The sequence below is a fragment of the Porites lutea genome, chromosome 3 (genome assembly GCF_958299795.1).
Source record: "Porites lutea chromosome 3, jaPorLute2.1, whole genome shotgun sequence".
Classification (NCBI taxonomy): domain Eukaryota; kingdom Metazoa; phylum Cnidaria; class Anthozoa; order Scleractinia; family Poritidae; genus Porites; species Porites lutea.
Window position 1 is genome coordinate 36,330,056 of NC_133203.1, and position 19,359 is coordinate 36,349,414.

Sequence of the window (19,359 nt, forward strand, 5' to 3'; positions counted from 1 at the left end):
CCTTTTGATAATTATGTAACTAGTGGTTGATGAACTACAGTTCATGTAGTTTCAATGGCGTTATTTAAAGGTTAAATACATGGCTTTCACCTTGGTTAGTACTCGGAGATTACCAGTAGCTTGCCTTTCGTCGAGTTTACAGTATTTCTTTGCGAGACGGGCGATTTGCCGCTCAAGGTTGGTGAAAAGTGAAGTCAGTGACGTGACGACAATGAATAGCAACAGCTGATAGGTCCAAGTGCGAAAGGGCTACAATTTCTCAAGCCCTTGTCGGTCGTTTTCCTTGCTCTTATCAAACGTTTGGCGCTCCTGCTCTGCTCGTAAAGTGTATTCTTTGTTCAAACAGCCGCAAGCCGCGGAAGAATTTTGTCATTTCTTCTTGCAAAAATAATGTATATTCGATAGGTCATTTGTTTGCAATTGTTCTTTCATTTATTTTTAGCATGTCAGGCAATTCAAATGGCTCCACTACCGGCACTCACCTTGAAAGAACAGAGACCTTGGAAAGACAGGAGGTAATGAGCTGAGGTTAAAGAATAGTGACATGATATTCCCTTTTTCACACAGAAAGGTCTCAAAGATTTAAAGCTATTTTTGGCATAGAACCAAAAGGCCATTCCCGAGTACCCCCGGGCCTCTGTATCAAAACCTGGTCACGCTAGTCACGCAAGACAATTTTTTGTAACAATCTATAAACAATGTATTTATTATACAAGATAATCATTTGTATATTTAAAAGTGTAATCATATGTTTTCTCTGCTGCTACTATATGTACATTGTAGGTTATAGCCGCAGCTACTGTGACTGAAATAAGTCACTTGTCAGAAACTGTTAAAAGGTTGTGCTTAAAAGTTGAGGATGACAGGTTCACCTTCAAACCAGGACAATGGTAATTGATTATTAATTATTAATATTGAAGAATAATTATAGTAATAATTATTAATAACTTATGTATTGATTAATCAATTATTTTAATACCAGTTCAAGAAATTATGAATTTTAGCAGTAAGATGAGATATCCACATTTGCTTTATAATTATTGCATTGTATCATTATAGTTTTCAAACAAATGTGCATTGCGAAACAAATACATATTGCACAGCGTATGACAGATTTATTATGTATTAGCGATTCACAAAAGCAACTGTTGCTCGAAACAAGACCAATTCGAGTTATAAAGGGAATGTTTCTTCAAGGACATCTGTATCATGTTTCATTTCCTCAAGTAAAGTTTCAAATGCCTGCTCCATAATTATGCAAACAAACAGTATGTACTCGTGTACAAGCAACAGCATGTTTATTTTGTAACGTCAAACGATTCTGGGCTTATCCAGCCACTTGGCTTGATAAAGATCAGCTGTAACATACTCGTCCGTCCTTAACATGACTAATCCCCGAAACTGCGTTCGTGCTCCTTGAAAACTTTCGAGACAATAGTTGAAGGCATCCGTGCAAGAAAGGCCTTAGTGAAATTTTTGGTCGTTTTTTTATTTTGGTCCGATTTTCCCAATATGTTGCATGTGGACTAAGATTGATAAAAATCATATTATTCTGTATTTTTTTTTTACCAATTTCTGCTTCTAATTCTACTAGGAAATTTGTGTGTTCTTTAAATTTGAGGTCTTTGAGATAATCTCTCTTAGAATTGGGCTTGTTTCTTCCATGATGGAACATGACAGGTGCAAAATGACTCTGGGTTCAAACCTTTCACAGTTTTGTGAACTTTTTTGTTGCCTAGCATGTGACTGCAACTACCGTGATGAAGAATTGTGAGATGTTGATTTCAAAAGCGGACTGTATTGCACGAGACAAAATATTGTTTTCAAAGCTCTCGGACGTTTTGGAAGTTTTCTGAAACTTTACAGTCATGTATATTCAAATCGAAACTTTTATGTGCGCAATCACTTCTCATAAAAAGCAAAGGGCAAAATATCAAACGGAGATGCTATTGCGTATTACAAAATTAAACAGCAATTCTAGGTCAAATTACAAGTAAGTTTCCAGCGAAAAAAAAACCTCAAACTATATAAACGATAATCAGACATTTAGCTGCGATTGTGCTGATGGACATTCACAAACAGGCAATCGAAAAACTATCGGCAAGTAAAATTCGAAAGCAACGAGAAGCCCCTTGAGACTTTGTTTACATATCATCACGTATTTGTTATTTATTTACACAAGCTGCCTTTTCCATGTATTTTGAATGTTACAGATAAAAAGTCATGAATTGCTTTTCGAGTTCAACTAATACCGACAATTTCTGCTATTTAAATGATACAAAATGCCATTTGAACATTTTTTAAGATTTTGATGCAAAGTGCCACCCGAACCGTGCGAGCAAATGTAAATGTGAACTGCTCCCGTATAATTTGCATACATGTAGTTCAGGAATTTCTCACAAGAATCAAACGCTGATTAGAGTTTGTTATTTTTTGGAGTAGAAAGACTTTTTTGACATGAGAGAGGTTAGAAGATGCTCAAAACTGGAACAAAGGTTGTGGATTCTCGCAGCAATTGAGTATCGCGCGGAGAATCAAGAGCAAATTACTAGAAACAAAAACAATTGAGAATTAGTTCTCGACTCGATTCTCGATTCTCAAGAGGATCGAGAATCGAGTGTCAACTTACTTTTGAACGGTACTGTAGGCTACTGTTATCCTGTTAATCCTATGATATTTATACCATATTACAAAGGGAGAGATTATGAGATGACGTAGCCCACTTAACTCTGAGGAGTCATGGTTTTCCTATAGATTCATCAGGAACAAATTACATATGTAATAATTGAAATCACTTCCTCATTTAAATCTTTCATGCACCAATAATCTTCCCATCAGCCAATGTGGTGTTTGGAAAATATCCACCAATTAATTTTCTTTAAAATCAATTATCAAACCTTATGGATCAACTTTAATAGTAAACCTCACTTAACACTTATTTTTTATCACCATCAGCTTTAATTATTTTATTTTATTTTTCTTTGTACAGGGTTGATTTTTTTATTCCTGGCGTAGAAACTGTGGGTGGATTTTCTATCTGCTCCAGTCCCAAAACACTTAAAGACACAAGCACCATTGAGCTGGCTGTTAAATACAGTGATCACCCTCCCGCTCTTTGGGTACACACTAAGGTTTGTGTTTTATTATAAGCATTTGCTTTTTTTATGCTAAAGTATCGGTAAAATTATCAAAATTGATTTTCATTAATTTATTAGAAAAAGTCAGCCAATAAAAATATTAACACCACTCTCAAAGTAGAAGTGTTCATTCTGTAGAAGTAGACTCAGAGCACTTTCTGTTTGTCAGAACTGATCAGCTAGACCATTCCAGTCATAATGAGAATTACACTTTTAATCAAAACTCTTAGTCAGATGCCAAATAGAATGCACGAAGGAAGAGGTGTTTCAAAAAAAGCTCTTGGAAAAAAGCATTTTTCATTGTGAAAATGAGTGGCCCGGCTATGGTCTGGCTGGCCAGTTCTGACTTTTGGAAGGCGCCCTCAGATTTAACTGTATTATTTTCTAACCTTAAACTGTTTATGACTGTATCTGTGTTATGTGGACTGCAGATACTTTCAATCAATAATATTATAAATGCTTTTACATGTGTCTGTTTTTAATTGTAGTGCAACACTGGCAGCAAGGTTCAAATGAGAGTTGGTGGTAACTTTTTCTTTGATCCAGAACCTGGAGCTCCAAGCCCGGACTTGCTTCTAGTTGCTGGCGGAGTTGGTATTAACCCACTTTATTCCATACTGCAACATGTTGGTGATATTACCAGCGATCCCCAGCATAATTATACTGCGAAAACAACATTGTTATTTAGTGCAAAAAACCAAGATGAGCTGCTTTACAAGGTACAGAAACTAAATCAAAGTATTTCTCCTTGGTGATCATCATATTGATTCTCATAACCTTGTTTTTGGATAATATATTGATATTGTTGGGAGAAAACTGATGTTGATCAGTCTTGGGATTTAAAGTTTTGAGGGTCTCTAAGGGGTGTCTTGATCCCACATTCCCGTTTAAGGAAATCCGGGTTCTGGAATCTGAGAAAATTTTGCTTGCAGAATCCAGAATACAGGAAATTTTTGCTTGTGGAATCCTGAATCCTGGGCTTTGTATTACGGAATACTGTCAAGGAATCCAGAATCTCGCTGATGATTGGAATGCGGAATCCAATTTCCACTGATAAAGAATCCTGAATATAGTACCTGGAATCCGGAATCCATGGTATGGAATCCAGAATCCAAGACTGTCTTGGATTCCCTTACTTGGTGCGACTCTTTGGTGAAAATTCCACATCCTGAACTTCTGTTATCTTTATCCTGAATACAGTTTTCTTTCCTTATACTACCACATGAGAAAATAATTTCTGAAATTTGATTGGCTTAAGGTGACTCGACCCAGTTTTTTTGCGGGGGTACCATCCTACTTTGAAGCTCTCCGGTATCCCCACCTTTACTTTTATCGTGAGTCTAACACATAGAATGGATAACATATAGATCAATCTGCAATATAACATAAAATTTTTGGCGATCGGAGTAAATGTCACATGGTTATAATGCCACGCCCCTTTGAGGTCTGAGTCGAAAATCTGCTGTTGCCGGCATTTTTTCGTGAAAATCTCTCGGCTACACATAGTGCGCATTAGTGCCTTGCGCTGAACAGAGTTTCACCAAAATCGCAAAGACCCAATTCGAGAAATTCAGCGGTTTCCAAATTTAGGTCATAATTTATGCGAAAATGATAAGCAAACTTTACACGGATTATATCTAATAAACTATGAGATTCATCTCTTTATTTTGGGCATCGTTATAACAGATGGGTCCTTGCAAGTCAGCAAAACGCTTTAAGGCCTTGTAAATGCGCGCGATTTCGAGCAAAGCAAACATATAGAAATTATAGTTTTCGCTATTTGTTGACGTTTGTCAGCGTTTAAGAGTCCTTCTCACGAAAAAAGCATTTTCTTAAAAATTCGTAGTTTTTTTTCCTTCAAATTTTTTCAGGGCCACAATTGATTAACTAACTACCCGGACCCTGAATTTCATGGTCATTGAGAAACTGTGACATTATCTTCTATAAGCCCAAACTTGAGTAAACATTGAAGATTTTTAGCGTTTTGGCTGAGTTTGTGCTTTGGGAGTTGTCTATTGTTTCTAGTCTGTCATTATACAGCATTCTTTTTCAGCACGCGTGCAATGACCACGCTTGGCTGATTCCGAATGCTCACCGGGATATTCCCGTCACGAGTTGGTTTAATTATTGGCTTGCATTTAACCTATGAAAAAATGATATTTTTTTAATAGTAAGTAGATTTAGTGTGTAGCACTTCTTGATTTTTTTTGCAAAGGCACAAGAAGCACGAGAATTGATTAAAAATTGTGACTTAAACCTCTATGTATCACGCAATAGCCTGTCTCACTGTACCAAAATTATTATATCTCGGTGAGCATTCGGAAGTCAGCCAAGCGTGGTCATTGCACGCGTGCTGAACAAGAATGCTGTATAATGACAGACTAGAAACAATAGACAACTCCCAAAGCACAAACTCAGCCAAAACGCTAAAAATCTTCAATGTTTACTCAAGTTTGGGCTTATAGAAGATAATGTCACAGTTTTTCAATGACCATGAAATTCAGGGTCCGGGTAGTTAGTTAATCAATTGTGGCCCTGAAAAAATTTGGAGGAAAAAAAACTACGAATTTTTAAGAAAATGCTTTTTTCGTGAGAAGGACTCTTAAACGCTGACAAACGTCAACAAATAGCGAAAACTATAATTTCTATATGTTTGCTTTGCTCGAAATCGCGCGCATTTACAAGGCGCTAAAGCGTTTTGCTGACTTGCAAGGACCCATCTGTTATAACGATGCCCAAAATAAAGAGATGAATCTCATAGTTTATTAGATATAATCCGTGTAAAGTTTGCTTATCATTTTCGCATAAATTATGACCTAAATTTGGAAACCGCTGAATTTCTCGAATTGGGTCTTTGCGATTTTGGTGAAACTCTGTTCAGCGCAAGGCACTAATGCGCACTATGTGTAGCCGAGAGATTTTCACGAAAAAATGCCGGCAACAGCAGATTTTCGACTCAGACCTCAAAGGGGCGTGGCATTATAACCACGTGACATTTACTCCGATCGCCAAAAATTTTATGTTATATTGCAGATTGATCTATATGTTATCCATTCTATGTGTTAGACTTAGGATAAAAGTAAAGGTGGGGATACCAGAGAGCTTCAAAGTAGGATGGTACCCCCCCCCCAAAAAAACTGGGTCGAGTCACCTTAAAGCGGTGGTATTTCAATTAAATTTGAAATAACTACATGTGAAAATATCACTTGTGGTATTTATGCCAAATATCACCACAAATCATGCTATTACCCATACTAATACCACATCCCATGCCAACATTTTTAGCAAATCCCACTTCATGAGCAGCAGTCAAAAAATTAATGATGTATCCCATCTAAAAATTTTGTGTCTTTGCAAATCCCGCTCTGTATTTTGGTCAAATCCTGGATCTCGAAAATACCCTTCAAGACCCTGCTGATATAATTTACCCCCATCACAGTAATTCTCATTCCCCACCTTTCCAAATTCTTATGTAGAAGATTTGTACTGTAACGTAGCACAGCCCCTCACAGATGATTGTTAGCATTGGAACATTGTACCAGTGGAAACTGCATTCCTTTGTGATGATGCACTGTACTGTGTGCACTGATCAGGGGCGCTTTCCATTCAACTTAAAATTCCAAGAAAATTTGGTTGGTACATCAAATGGAATGGACCATTTCAGTTTGGTCCGACCAGAATATGCACGACCAGCTTTGAAGGTTATCTTGGTCAGTCGAACCAAATTGTCCCTTTCCATTTGACAAAATTGTTGTCCCCAGTACCACTCTTTTGTATCCTGCTTACAAGAACAATAACCAAATGCACGGTGGCTTGGGTTGGGTCTGTGTAACCGGAATGTATCGTTCTATTGGGCATGTGGAATTTCCGAAATGTCAAACCGAAATTTTGGTTGAATGGAAAGAGCTCAGGGCTACCACCTTCCCCCAGTTTATGAAACAATTTGCAGCCTCGTCAAAACAAGGCTGCAAATACCATAAAATTGCGAAAATAAGCCTCGGGGCTTATATTTTTCAAAGGCCCTTTTTGAGGGGCTTATTTTTGGAGGGGCTTATATTCGGAGGGAAATTTGCATTTCAAAATCGATTGGGCTAGCCGTATAGTTGGAAGTAAATTTACCGTTTTTGCTTTGTTTTACTTTGTATTTGATTGCAATTTTCCAAGTACAAGCCCCTGGGGGCTTATATTTAGAGGGGCGATTTAACGGACAGTTTTTTGCATTACCGGATGGGGGGGCTTATATTTGGAGGGGCTTATACATGGAGGAGCTTATTTTCGGAATTTTACGGTAACAGTAAACATCACTGATGAAGGGATGCAGATGGGTTCCAAAAGTTCTGCATAACTTTCAAGAGTTTGTTGGCTTTGAAAAATATCTTTTTTTGTACTGTATTCGTACTGTATATTACTATTAAAGTCCTGTTCTTTGTTGATAATTCTACCTTGTAATACTCACTGTACTTTTAACTCATTGCAGAATTCCCTTTTGCAAATTTCTAAAAGACACCCTTCAATAGTCTGCAAGTATTTTACCACAAAGCCAGGAAGTGACAATCAAAGACCTGCAGCAGAGAGTATACAATGTATGTAAACCTTTCCAAAAACGTACAAAAATCTACTTTGGGTGACTGTTGCTAACAATGCTAAATCCTTTACTTTGCTCTCAGTGCTCTGAATGACAGGCATGACATGGAAGGGATGTGGACATGCAAATGCCGTTTTAAATCTATTTCTAAATCCACATAATTAAAGGATAATTACAGGATAATTATCCTGTTATCTTACTTATGTCTTCAAAGTAAGCAAATTTCTACGTCATGAAAGCGCCTTAAATCCTCCATATACCATTACAACCTACTCTTGTGTTAGTTTAAAGATAACTTTTCAAAACACTTGCCACATTAAGTCTTTTTTTTTTTTCGCATACAAAGACCCCCTAAATCACTATCAAAGATCCAAAATCATTTGCAAAGTTTGTTGCTGGATTGCAACTATTTCTGCATTAGGCTGATTTAGCAACAGGACGGGAACGTCAGTTGGCGACGGGAAAGCGCGCGGAAAGGACTAAACACAACTTCCGGTGCTTAATTTGCCGCTCTACCATTGGTCAAGCCAGTTGTTTGAACTGCCCGCGCCGTCGTCAACTTACGTCCCCGTTCTGTTGCTAAATCAGCCTATTGGCAAAACAAAGCGACGAATCCGTGATCAGAAGACTGAACACTTGACCGCAAAATGACCTCACTTCAGTCCCAGTCAGCTATTGCCAACTATTGAAACTTCAAGTGGGATCATTTTGAAATTTTAGCTTCAGGCAAATCAGATTATCACTGCAAAATAAAAGACACATTGTATACACAGCTTTTAATGTCAACATCAGCAGTGAAAATCTGATGCTTTGTTAATGCATTTTCAGGTCACCATGGTCGTATAAGCGACACGAGTCTCAAAGAAGCCGTGTCTTCCCTGGACAGAAGTCAGCTAACTTGTTATATCTGCGGTCCACCACCTATGATAAAGCATATAACTGATATTTTACACAGGCTCAACATTGGAGACAGCAGAATACACTTCGAAAAATGGTGGTAGCCAACAGCTTCCAGCCATACAGCTTAAGAGGGAATCCATCAGGAAATTGAGTAATTTTAGTTTTCAGTGGAGAAAAACCTTTTGCCAAAAAAATGTGAAGAATATCGCATTCTTTTTTTACATTTAGTTACATTTTTCTAGGCCTTAGGGCTATGGATATTATTAGTTATATGTAGTAACACCTAAGACTATTTCGCATGGGAGCCCGAGAAAATAGATGTCAAATAGCTTCAAATTTCACAAGAATTATAAAAACACAGGTAAAATTCTGAAGATTTCATGTGTAAGACCTCATTTTGTGAAATTTGACATTAATTTATTGATTGATTTGTAATGATATTTGGTATAAATACCACGAGTGATATTTCAAACTCCCATGCTATCCTAAATTTGGAATAACAAATGTAGCACTCTGGGTGATTTTTTGATGATTTGTGGTTGGTTTTTGAATAGAGAGGTGAAGTCGTTGAAGTCTTGAATTTTGTTTTCAGGCTTCTTTACGCAATTGCATAAATTGCCTTCACTTTGACGATCATTTCTTCATTTTCATTTCATTTCCGCAGTTCATATATGATTTATTTCATATATCATTAACACTCATTTCTTTCACGAGAACATATGAACCCACAATTGACCTGCTCCCAACGTCAGTGGCTTCATAGCTCAGTTGGTAGAGCATCGCACCGGTATCGCCCGGTCACGGGTTCAAACCCTGTTGAAGTCCTGAATTTTTTTCCTTCTTCTTTACGCAATTGCATAAATTGCGTTCACTGCGACGATCATTTCTTCATTTTCAGAAGTCGTTATGTCAACAAACCGTGGTCCTGCAAAAATGGCAGAAAAAAATTGACATGTGTAACTTTCCTTTGCATGATTGCACTCAGGAACAAAACCGGGGGGGGACTCCCATAAGAAACAGACGGGGATGCTCGTCGGAAATTTTGAATTTAACCCCTAAAGGAGACCATCTGGGCGTGGCTCAAGCTTTTTGCGACCTCTAAAGGAGACCAATCTGGGCGTGGCTTAAGCAAATTTTGACCCGTAAAAGAGACCGCTTAAAAACACACAAATACGACATGCAATGAGTTTTAATGATATAAAGACATAACAAACAAATTTAAAAAGAAAATTTGACTTCTCTTTCTCTTCGCGTAATTCTGTGTTTTTTTTCGCGGAACCCTAAACGAGACCTTGGCGGCTTAAAATATTGGCGCTTTGCCCGGAACACCCTAAGCGAGACCAAAATCCAAAATTTACACCCCTAAGCGAGACGACGAGCATCCCCGTCTGTTTCATATGGGAGTCCTCCCTCCCCCCCGGGGAACAAAACGGTAGCCCATACTTTTCTTCCATCGTTGACAAAGCAAATGACTGTCTCTGTCAAAAAAGATTTTTGAGATCCAGAAATTTCACTTCTCTCTGTTGCAGTGACCAGAATAGAAGCTAAAAGAGCGAGGTTAGATAACGATTCAAAATTTATAAAACGACAAAGAACCTGCTGCTGATCAGCTAATTTATCAGCTAATTTTTTTCGTGGATTATGAGAAGAATAACAGTAAGAATAGTATTTTTCGATAGTTATTTCACCTCACAAATCAATAAAAACACATAGTTCAGTAAAATAATGTGCTTGGGCTCCCTATGGACATGGGACATTAATTTCAAAGACAAAATTAAGCCGATAGAAAAAGTAACAAGGAAAACATTCATTCAGGACTTGCAAATTTTGGGGCTTTTAACTCCTCTGCCAGAAATGAATGCTGTACAAGTGGGTCGCGTATTAGATGTCAATAGTCACGAGAGCAATGTAAAAAGAATAAAAAAATATAGCACAAGAAAATTGTCAGCGTTTGATGAATGTACTATTAAGGTTGTCCAGTCTCAAAGCGCAAATGATTCATGTAACTGATTTTACGTGAAAAATATAATAAAAAGGACAAATTCGTAACATATCTACCTTCGTAATTTTCAAAATTTTAATTTTCTTGGAAGTTCCAATTAAGTCTTTAATTTTTAATTTATTTACAATCCAGCCGAAACTAAAGACCAAACTATCTAATCAACCAACCAAAGCAGCAGTTGCTGTGAGCGAGGACAAAAAAGCATTATGCATTTAGTCGAGAATGACCAAAGGTTCAGAAAAACCAGGTGCCAGACTGAATTTGCGCAAATTACCGGCTTTAGTTCTTGGGTAGACATGGCCCACCTCTTTACTGTAATTTACATCATCGTTTGTTGCCTTGTGCTAGAGTTAAACGAAGGTAAGTTCCGCAAACATTTTCAAGGGTCAACTGACTTTTCCTGTAAGGGTTCATATTACTTCTGTGTCGCTGCCTTCAAATTACGAAACATTCAGTCATATGCAGAATCAATATGTTGAACGTTAGGCCAACCGTGTAATCAAAACTATACCGAATAAAAAGCCGTTTATATAAAATGCGGAAACAACGCCACCCTAGGATTTAAATGGATACTGAGTAATTCTTATCACTTGTAAGCAAAACGAACTCCAAGCAGGTTTTCAGTAAAATAACCTTAGAGAACTGTGGCCATCTTCTGTAATCTTGGATGAGGACTGCTCATCCAAGATTACATCTGAGATGAATGTCAGGTAGGCTGGAGTCTACTTGGGCAATTGAATTTGAACAAGAATAAAAACACATTTGAATATTTGAAAAACAGTATGATTTTTACATGTAACGCATGGAAGTTACAATTCCTTCCTCTGGCCGGGCCCAGATATATCACTGGTGGATTCTGCAGCGTAAATTAGTGAAAATATCCCTACAGTCTACAATACGTGTTGGATGACATCTGTGACATTTTCCCGGCCAACATGGATTTTAAGAAAAGCCGACCCATCTGCTTCCCCTTAAACTTTTGACACAGTCTTGGTCATCGTCTCAAATAACGAGATCGTATGGAAAGTGAGTAACCAAGGCCTTTCCCGCTTTCCGATGCGTTTAAAGGAAATCCATTCATAAGCGGTAGACCTTCGTGGCTCATTGCTTTGTCTTTCTCACTTCATCGTCATAATAAAGAATTATTTAGCCGCTACAAAGGAAGGACTATTTTTATTTAGGCATCTCTTAGGTCAACCGTCTTACAAATTTCACGTAATCAAATAGTTACTAAGCGTTAGGCACTGTCGCTATTACAAACCTAGGTTCAGAAGATTTTTGATAAGAATTAATTATGATATATCATAAACAATTCATCTGGTTGCTGAATGTGTTAGACTCGTTGTGGGCTGGTTAAATCTCTTAATTGACGCACACTGAATTCGCTACGTACTGACGAAAAAGAGGATCTTGACGATCTTGCATAAAACGCCTAAGAAGCAATTCATTGGAACTCTTTTCCCACAATGACTGATAAAACTTAGTCACAAAAAATGTTTCCATTGCTAATCAATTTTCACTTGGGCTTTATTTGTTGATGTTTTTTTGTCTTGTTTGCAGGTGTGAAGGATAGTAACCAAAATTGTTTATATTAGTCCCACTAAGGCCCGCTTTCCATGCGATCTCTTTGAGAAACCACTCTGTGACAAAGGCTAAAATTTTTAGTCAAATTGCACGATAAAAGGCCCTGACTTTAATTCAAAGCAAAACATCTGCAGTCATTATTGTCTCTGTAGTCAAGTCATGATAATTAATTAGAATTTGATATCCAGTATATCAATCATTAAACCGGATTTGTATACGGATTACTCCCAAAATTTTGAAATATATGGCGCTTTGCATTGTGTAAGCCAAACTTTATCACTGAAAGAGCATCATTAACAAAAACAAGGTGGAAACCATTCAAAGTTCACTTAGTTTATTTATTCCGCTCACGTACCTAATTAACCACTAGAGAAATAAACTAGAAAATTCCCAAAGCAGTTATTCTCTTTTTCGTCAAAAAAAAAAAAAATTAAGGTCGTGGGCAGGAGCCCATGGTAGGAGAATATTTTCGATTTGTACCTTTGAGTGTCGATGAGCGCAGATCTCACGCTTAACAAACGCTGGCACTGATAAGCAATACTTATCACCTGGCATTGTTTTAATCGCGGGTAGTGTTATGAAAAGCTCGGTGCTGAAACCGCCTTTTTAAAGCATTATAAGGCTTCTGCTGATGTTTGATTTTCCTTATTTTTTCCTATTCAGGTTTGGTGTTTTAAACCCCTGCGTCAACTGTATAGGGCTAAACTTACACCAAGTACCCCCCGGTTTTTCAGTGCAGAAATTGGTCGCCTCAAAGAAGAGTCCATAATGCGCAAGTTTAATTTCACACATCAAACTTTAATTGCGGCTAAATAGACTGTCCTCATTAGCGCGCGTGGCAAGTGCATTTTCAGTTACTCTGTTTTTGTCTTGTTGCTAATTGATGTGCCAATGTTGTTATGTGATGTTGATTAAAAAGCGTTTCCCGCGTTACTCTTAACGAGTGGAAAAGAAATTAACCAGAAAGGCTCTGGGACAGAGCGTTCCATTCTGATGGGATTCCCAGATTCCCAGATTAAAAATTTAAACAGTGAGAATAGTGTGAAACGGACAAGGTAAGCTTTGCAAAACTTAGCTTAGCGTTTGAGAATATCCTTCGTTTGACCCGATAAGAGCATTACTCCGTTGGTGCATCATTACAAAGATATACTCATGTGTTGCAAAACTGGAAGTCTAAGAATCGACAAGTTTTGGCAGGGGATCTCTCTCGCTCTTTCTGTGGGAACAAAACTGCGCACAGAGTCTCTCCTTCGCAGAGGCTTCCACTGGGTATGAGAATAAAAATAGCAATAATCGAAAAATAGAAAGCGCGCGGGGGACGATGGGAGGAGGGAAAAGGCGTGAGAAACGGGAAAAGGCCTCTCTTCTCCTCTTCCATTCCCATCGTCCCCCGCGCGCTTTCTTTTTCGCTCTCTCCAGCCCTCTCTACGATACAAAGAGGCCTCTGCTGAGGACAGTGTGTTATTGAATGAGCCGCTGATTGGAGTCAATCAGAAATGACGAAATATTTTGAAGAGGAAACATAGTATATTTTTGTATTGTTATCATTCAGAACTGCTGAAGAGGCAAATCCTGTTAAATACTAGTAAATAAATGAACAAATAAATAGACGGGCGTAACGGAGCTCAATGAGTTATTTGCTTGTGTCTCACAGCTGCCACACAAGTGTGCACCAACGGCAGACATATGGTTTTCGTAAGGGGGCAAAAACGGGAACTTAAATGTGAATTTGATGCGTGGCCTTCAGTGCAAAATGTCTCCTGGTTCAAGTATAATAAGCTGGTTTTAAATGGGACGGATGGTCTTTATCAAATAGAGGAACAGTCAGCCGATGGTAAACTTCACAGCACACTAAACTTCTTCACTGTGCGCATGGAACACGCCGGCTCCTATACCTGCAAAGCAAATGAAGGTGGCAACAGCAGCTGCCGTAAAATTACAGTCCAAGTTAAATGTAAGTGTGGCCTTTTAAGAGGATTTGAGTTATTTAAATAATGCGTATTTTTAATACCAGGTTAGCCTGTCAGTGGCGATCAGATAGCGCAGGCGAAAATTGACGAGAAAAAAAAACAAGGGGAGCCTGAGGCTAGGTAGTCTGTCTCCCCTCGTTTGTTCCCCTCGTTTTCCGCACCTTCAGTTTAACGCACTCTCCACCATCTGAACGCACTCTACCATCTGAAAGCCTGGAACAGGCTGTTACCAAGTCATCAAAAATAATTTGAAGAGAGCTATATTCAACTAATGAATTCAAGACTCTGAGACTTGACAAAAGATAAATACTGACACAATTTTGTTAAGATTCTAGTATTTGCGGGCTTTATGCGCAAGAATATCAAGAACATTTCATTCAAATTTAACTTGAAGAGCTTAGTATGTGGACGCTGTATCAGTGAGTGCCTTTTACACAGACACCCTAAGTCTCTATAGAGTTCGTAAGCATTAAAACTATAGTACTTATTCAAATACAAGGGGCTGATTTAGGTAACAAAAAGTTCAAAAGATAAGCTCAAATCTTTATCTGCTTTTATAAAACTATTTACTCGTTTGAAAACGAGTAAACGCGGGGGAGGGGTAACTTGCCTACATGGCTCTTCAGTTGCCTGTAGTGGCCGCGTAGTGCCAGTGCTTTTTCAGACTTCAGGTCCATAGAGGGGTAAGGATTATTTCAGTTGAAGAATATGGAACAGAAGTCAAATCTGACATTCAGGCAAAAAGGGCCTATCACAAAGACCTGAATAAATAATATTGTTTTTCGGTTAGCATCGCTTCCAGTAATACTTGCTGCAAGTACGCGGGGTTAAACCGCGAAGCGAAGTTCCCCTGCACATAAAATTTATTAATTACCTCCCCTTCGAGGTGAATGACCATGTCGAACTTGCAACGTGTGTTAAGGTAAGTGTTCAACAGTTCTAAAATCTCCTGTAACTCAAAACTGGAAATCATTTGGTGATTTAAAAGCCAGCAATATGATGCAAGCAACTTTGAGTGCGATAATGATTTCAGAATTACCTCTGAGCGTGTATTAACCCTGGCCATGTGGGATGAGAGGTAATGCGCCAACACAAAGAGGAAAAACGTCGCGCATATGTGCTTATCCTGCAATTTCGTCCCCGAAGCCTTCATTACCCTTGTCCAGCGGAATCCTTGCTGCTAATCAAAAGGATCGCAGCCTCTGGAAACAAGATTGAGCTTTACAGTAAAAACCCGCGAGAAAGAACTTGGTTTCTAAGAACCTGTTAGCCTAAAATTTGCCAGTTAGACCCCTTCTACACAAGAACTTGTTTAGCCTAAAATTTGAAACAGGTTCTTATTTTCTAAAAGCTATAAAAAAAAATTCTCTACACTTGCCCAAATAAGATAAGTCAACATTTAGAATCCTCTTTGGAGACATAGTCTTATCACTCCAACTGCAATGTAATCGTATGCAGATTTTTATAAAAGGAATAAACTGAATATAACACTAAATCCTCTTAGCTTCAATGTACTTTTTCCTCCGAAAATAAGATTCTATTTAACAACCTACATAGCCTAAATCTGTGCTTATTACCGTAAGATCCTGTTTAGGTTGACTTCTTAGTCACGGGTTTTACTGTACTACTTCTCATGTTCTGTAGTGTGACGCATTTGCACTTAAATTCTTTACACAGGTGGGGAAGGTTATATCACTCCTCACCGCAACATAATCACTGCCACTGAGTTTTCCAACGTAAGCCTGCATTGCTCGGCATTATCCTGGACAACCCAGTGTTGGTTTAGTCCTGTCAACTTATCATGGCACTATATTTCTAAAAACAAGACCCTCCAAAACAGCACTAAGTATACAATAAGGCAGCACCATATAAAGAACGAGTGTGGAGGAAGACGTCTGGAAGCTGAGTTTTCTCTTGACATTATCAACGTGACACATGAAGATGATGGAATCTACATCTGTCAGATGTCTTGTCCCTACAGGCCTAATCCCGGAAAAGGCGCCATTGAGTTGAGAACTGTTGCACGCGCGCAGCCCAACGGTACCATAGGTAACATATTCAGTTATTCAGTGAGCTGAAACAACCCGTCCTCGTGGTTAAGGGAGCTTCAGCAACGACGCCGGCGACGGCATCGAAAACGGCAAAAAAACAATAAGTTTATTAAGCAAAACAACAACTTTGCACGTGTGTCACAGTTATTTTGTATATTTCTTTGCCCTCGTTGCACGATTACAACATGAAAGTGCCTGATTTCAGCTTTTGTAGAGGCCGGGAACACAAGACAACAACTTTCTCTTTTTTATTTTTTCTGAATTTTGATACAGTCCTTTAGAATTCAACTCCAAAAAACTTTGCCAACATTTGACGAATGAAACAAGATGGAAAAAGGGTGATAAAGTTTAAGGCAGCGCGAATTCGCTATTTAAGTGACATGTTCGTAGCCGTCGCCCTTCTTGTTCCTTACGCTCCCTACTACCCTGAGAAACAGCCGACATTTTGCGACGCCACCACTGTCACTACCCAGTTCTTGGTAGTGCTTCTGATTAGTCGTGCCGCGCGGGAAATTTTCAGAAACCCTGCCCAGATCTGGGTAGTTACACGTCATTACTGTGGAATTTCAGTGCTCTTTTCTCAGACGTCATTTCGCGGGGAAAACAGTGGTGGCGTCGCGAAATGAACGCTTTTTTTCAGGCCCGTTTGTCGAAAGTCTCGGTAACTTTTCGGGCCCGAGGTCATTTTTAATCTTTTTAAATCAAATCCTAAAGAATGTCATTGCGGATACTATGACCCCCTAACTGGTCAGTCCGTTTTGTTTTGTTTTTTAACTGTTAGAGTTGGTTTTCGTTTGAGTGTCGTAAAACCAAAAGCAAAGTAATTACTCTGGCCAATCACAAAGGACACAGACAATACATTGAACCAATCAAAACTCGAAGTAATTACATGTGGTTGACGCAAAGCGCGGGAAAATGCATGCGAGCGCGTCACAATTGGCTTTGGTTTTACTTCTGATTGGATGAAAAGGTGGCGCGAATCTTTTAAGCCAATCGCATCGTGTAGAAAGTGCAAAACCAATTACTTTTCGACACTCAAATGAAAACCGCTCTAACTTTATTGAATCCTTTTGACGACAACCAAAACCTCCATCCTGAACTTAAACACGGCATTCGTAAAATACAGTGGTGGATCCAGACGTTCAGATATGGGGGGTGGCGGCGGTCATCCAGACCCTGAGATATGGGGGGTGGGGGCGGTCAACCAGACCCTGAGATATGGGGGATGGGGGCGGTTATCCAGACCCTGAGATATGGGGGGTGGGGGTGGTCATCCAGACCCTGAGAAAAAGGGGGGGGGCGAATCTCAAAGAACCTTTAGAAGGCTGCATTTTTGACGTCATTTCCTCATTTCACAAAATTCTTCCAAATTTGGTCATCAGTAACTGGTTATGGTGAATTATGCGTGTGCTTTTACCCAATCAGAATCGGGGAAATATTTTGAATGAATAATAATTATTCCCGATTCTGATTGGTTAAAAGCACACGCATAATTCACCATAACCAGTTACTGATGACCAAATTTGGAAAAAATTTGCGATTAATCAACCGATGACGTCAAAAGTGAAGCTTCCTTGCAGGTTAATGCACCATTAACCGAGAAGACCTTGGGACGAAGTTGAGTTGTCTTGGTTGTGAAAACAAAAATGGCGGACATTTCATTCGTTTCAAGAGTAAGAACTAGGCGAAATAATAGTAAAAACAATGCAAGAACAGCAAGAAGACAATTCGAAGGGCGACATCTGCTATTTGAAAAATATTTGCGGAGCTGAACAACCCTAAACGTGCACTATCGAAGATAAACTTAACACCGAGGGGGGTAAGCATGTTTTAGCTATGTTTTTAAACTAGGAATTATTTTGAATGAATAATAAAACAATTATTAAATTCGGCTTTCGTATCATATGAAGAATTATGGAGATCTCGGCGAGTGTTATCCACCCTGGCCTACGGCCTCGACGGATAACACCCTCCTCGATCTGCTTAATTCTTCATATCCTACTCAGCCTCATTCATTAATGCTAATTGTTTCACAACTTAAACCGATAATAAAAATTTTGAAGAAGAATTGACCAGGAAAGTATTTTTTCTTTGAAACTTTTCTCAGAGAATCGGTAATATGCAAAAAGAAGAACTGTTTGAATTTCTGTCAAAAGTGACGCGCCTGAAAAGAGGGTTAAAAGTCAGTTTAAGATCATCCTTTAATTTTGAGACTACTTCAATTCAGTTTGACGCTCTAATTAATTTTAACTTCCAGGCAGCTAGAAGTAGTGCTTGATAACTAGCGTAAACGTCTGGCTTTCATTTGATAAATTAGATGTTTTAATTGACAGAGAAAGACAAAGAGGAGTCAACTCTTCACACGATATTAACGGAAGAAGAAGAAGCTACCTCAAGTCGTAAGTATAAAAAATCATACTATTATTAATTTTAGAATCGAGCCATGTTTTGATAGGGGCTAGCCTGAGAAACAGCCTACGTTTCGCGACGTCACGATAAATCATGTCTGAGAAACGAGCGCAGAAAATTCTATACCGATGACGGGTCACTTAACCTAGATCTAGGTAGTGCTTCTTAGTGATTGGTCGTGCCGCGTGGGAAATTTGATTCAGCCAATCAAAGCAGTACAGCTAGTATGCGGTCCTAAGTCCGGCCGCGGTCCCTGGTCCGGCCGGTTTACTTTAATTTGTGATGAAATTTTCGGGAAGAAAATAAGGTTACAATACAAACGAAACTTTCCGAGTGTTAATTGATCTGTTTGCCTTCTTAAGCTCGAGTCGAGATTTTCCTGATGCCAGGAAAGGCTGGAAAGTCAAGTTAATGCGAACGTAGGTGAATTTTGTTCTTTAATTAATTTTTGTCTTTTTATGGCGCCTTAAATTACTTGGATATAGTTTTAGTGTACGTGGTGTATAAGAAATGTTCTTTCGAATTGCAAACAAATTCGGTCGACAGGTTGAATTTTAAAACCAAAGTTTTAGATAACATCCCAAAGTAAATTTTGCGTACTAGGTCCTTGGTCCGGTCACCGGACCATAACATAAACCAGCCAAAAAGCGATTGAAAAGGGAGAGCCTCAGGAAGTTCAGTTTTCGTTTCGTTTAGTTCTTAAATTAAGATTTATTAATTA

The 19,359-nt window shown here is 38.7% G+C and overlaps 1 protein-coding gene across 1 annotated transcript; it reads left to right on the plus strand.

The window, feature by feature from the left end:
• Positions 1-14: 14 nt before the first annotated feature.
• On the plus strand, positions 15-10,563 carry LOC140931035 (oxidoreductase NAD-binding domain-containing protein 1-like). The gene is made up of 7 exons (XM_073380776.1): positions 15-177; positions 443-515; positions 784-890; positions 2,990-3,131; positions 3,626-3,856; positions 7,615-7,720; positions 8,551-10,563. The coding sequence occupies exons 1-7, from the start codon at positions 80-82 to the stop codon at positions 8,721-8,723; spliced, it is 930 nt and encodes a 309-aa protein (XP_073236877.1). The 5' UTR covers positions 15-79; the 3' UTR covers positions 8,724-10,563.
• The last annotated feature ends 8,796 nt before the right edge of the window (positions 10,564-19,359 follow it).

Bases quoted from the DNA above. Each gene is read 5' to 3' on its own strand.
- LOC140931035 (XM_073380776.1), top strand. From the start codon at position 80: ATGGCTTTCACCTTGGTTAGTACTCGGAGATTACCAGTAGCTTGCCTT. The intron at 516-783 runs GTAATGAGCTGA...TGTACATTGTAG, and splicing joins AGACCTTGGAAAGACAGGAG to GTTATAGCCGCAGCTACTGT. The intron at 891-2,989 runs GTAATTGATTAT...TTCTTTGTACAG, and splicing joins ACCTTCAAACCAGGACAATG to GGTTGATTTTTTTATTCCTG.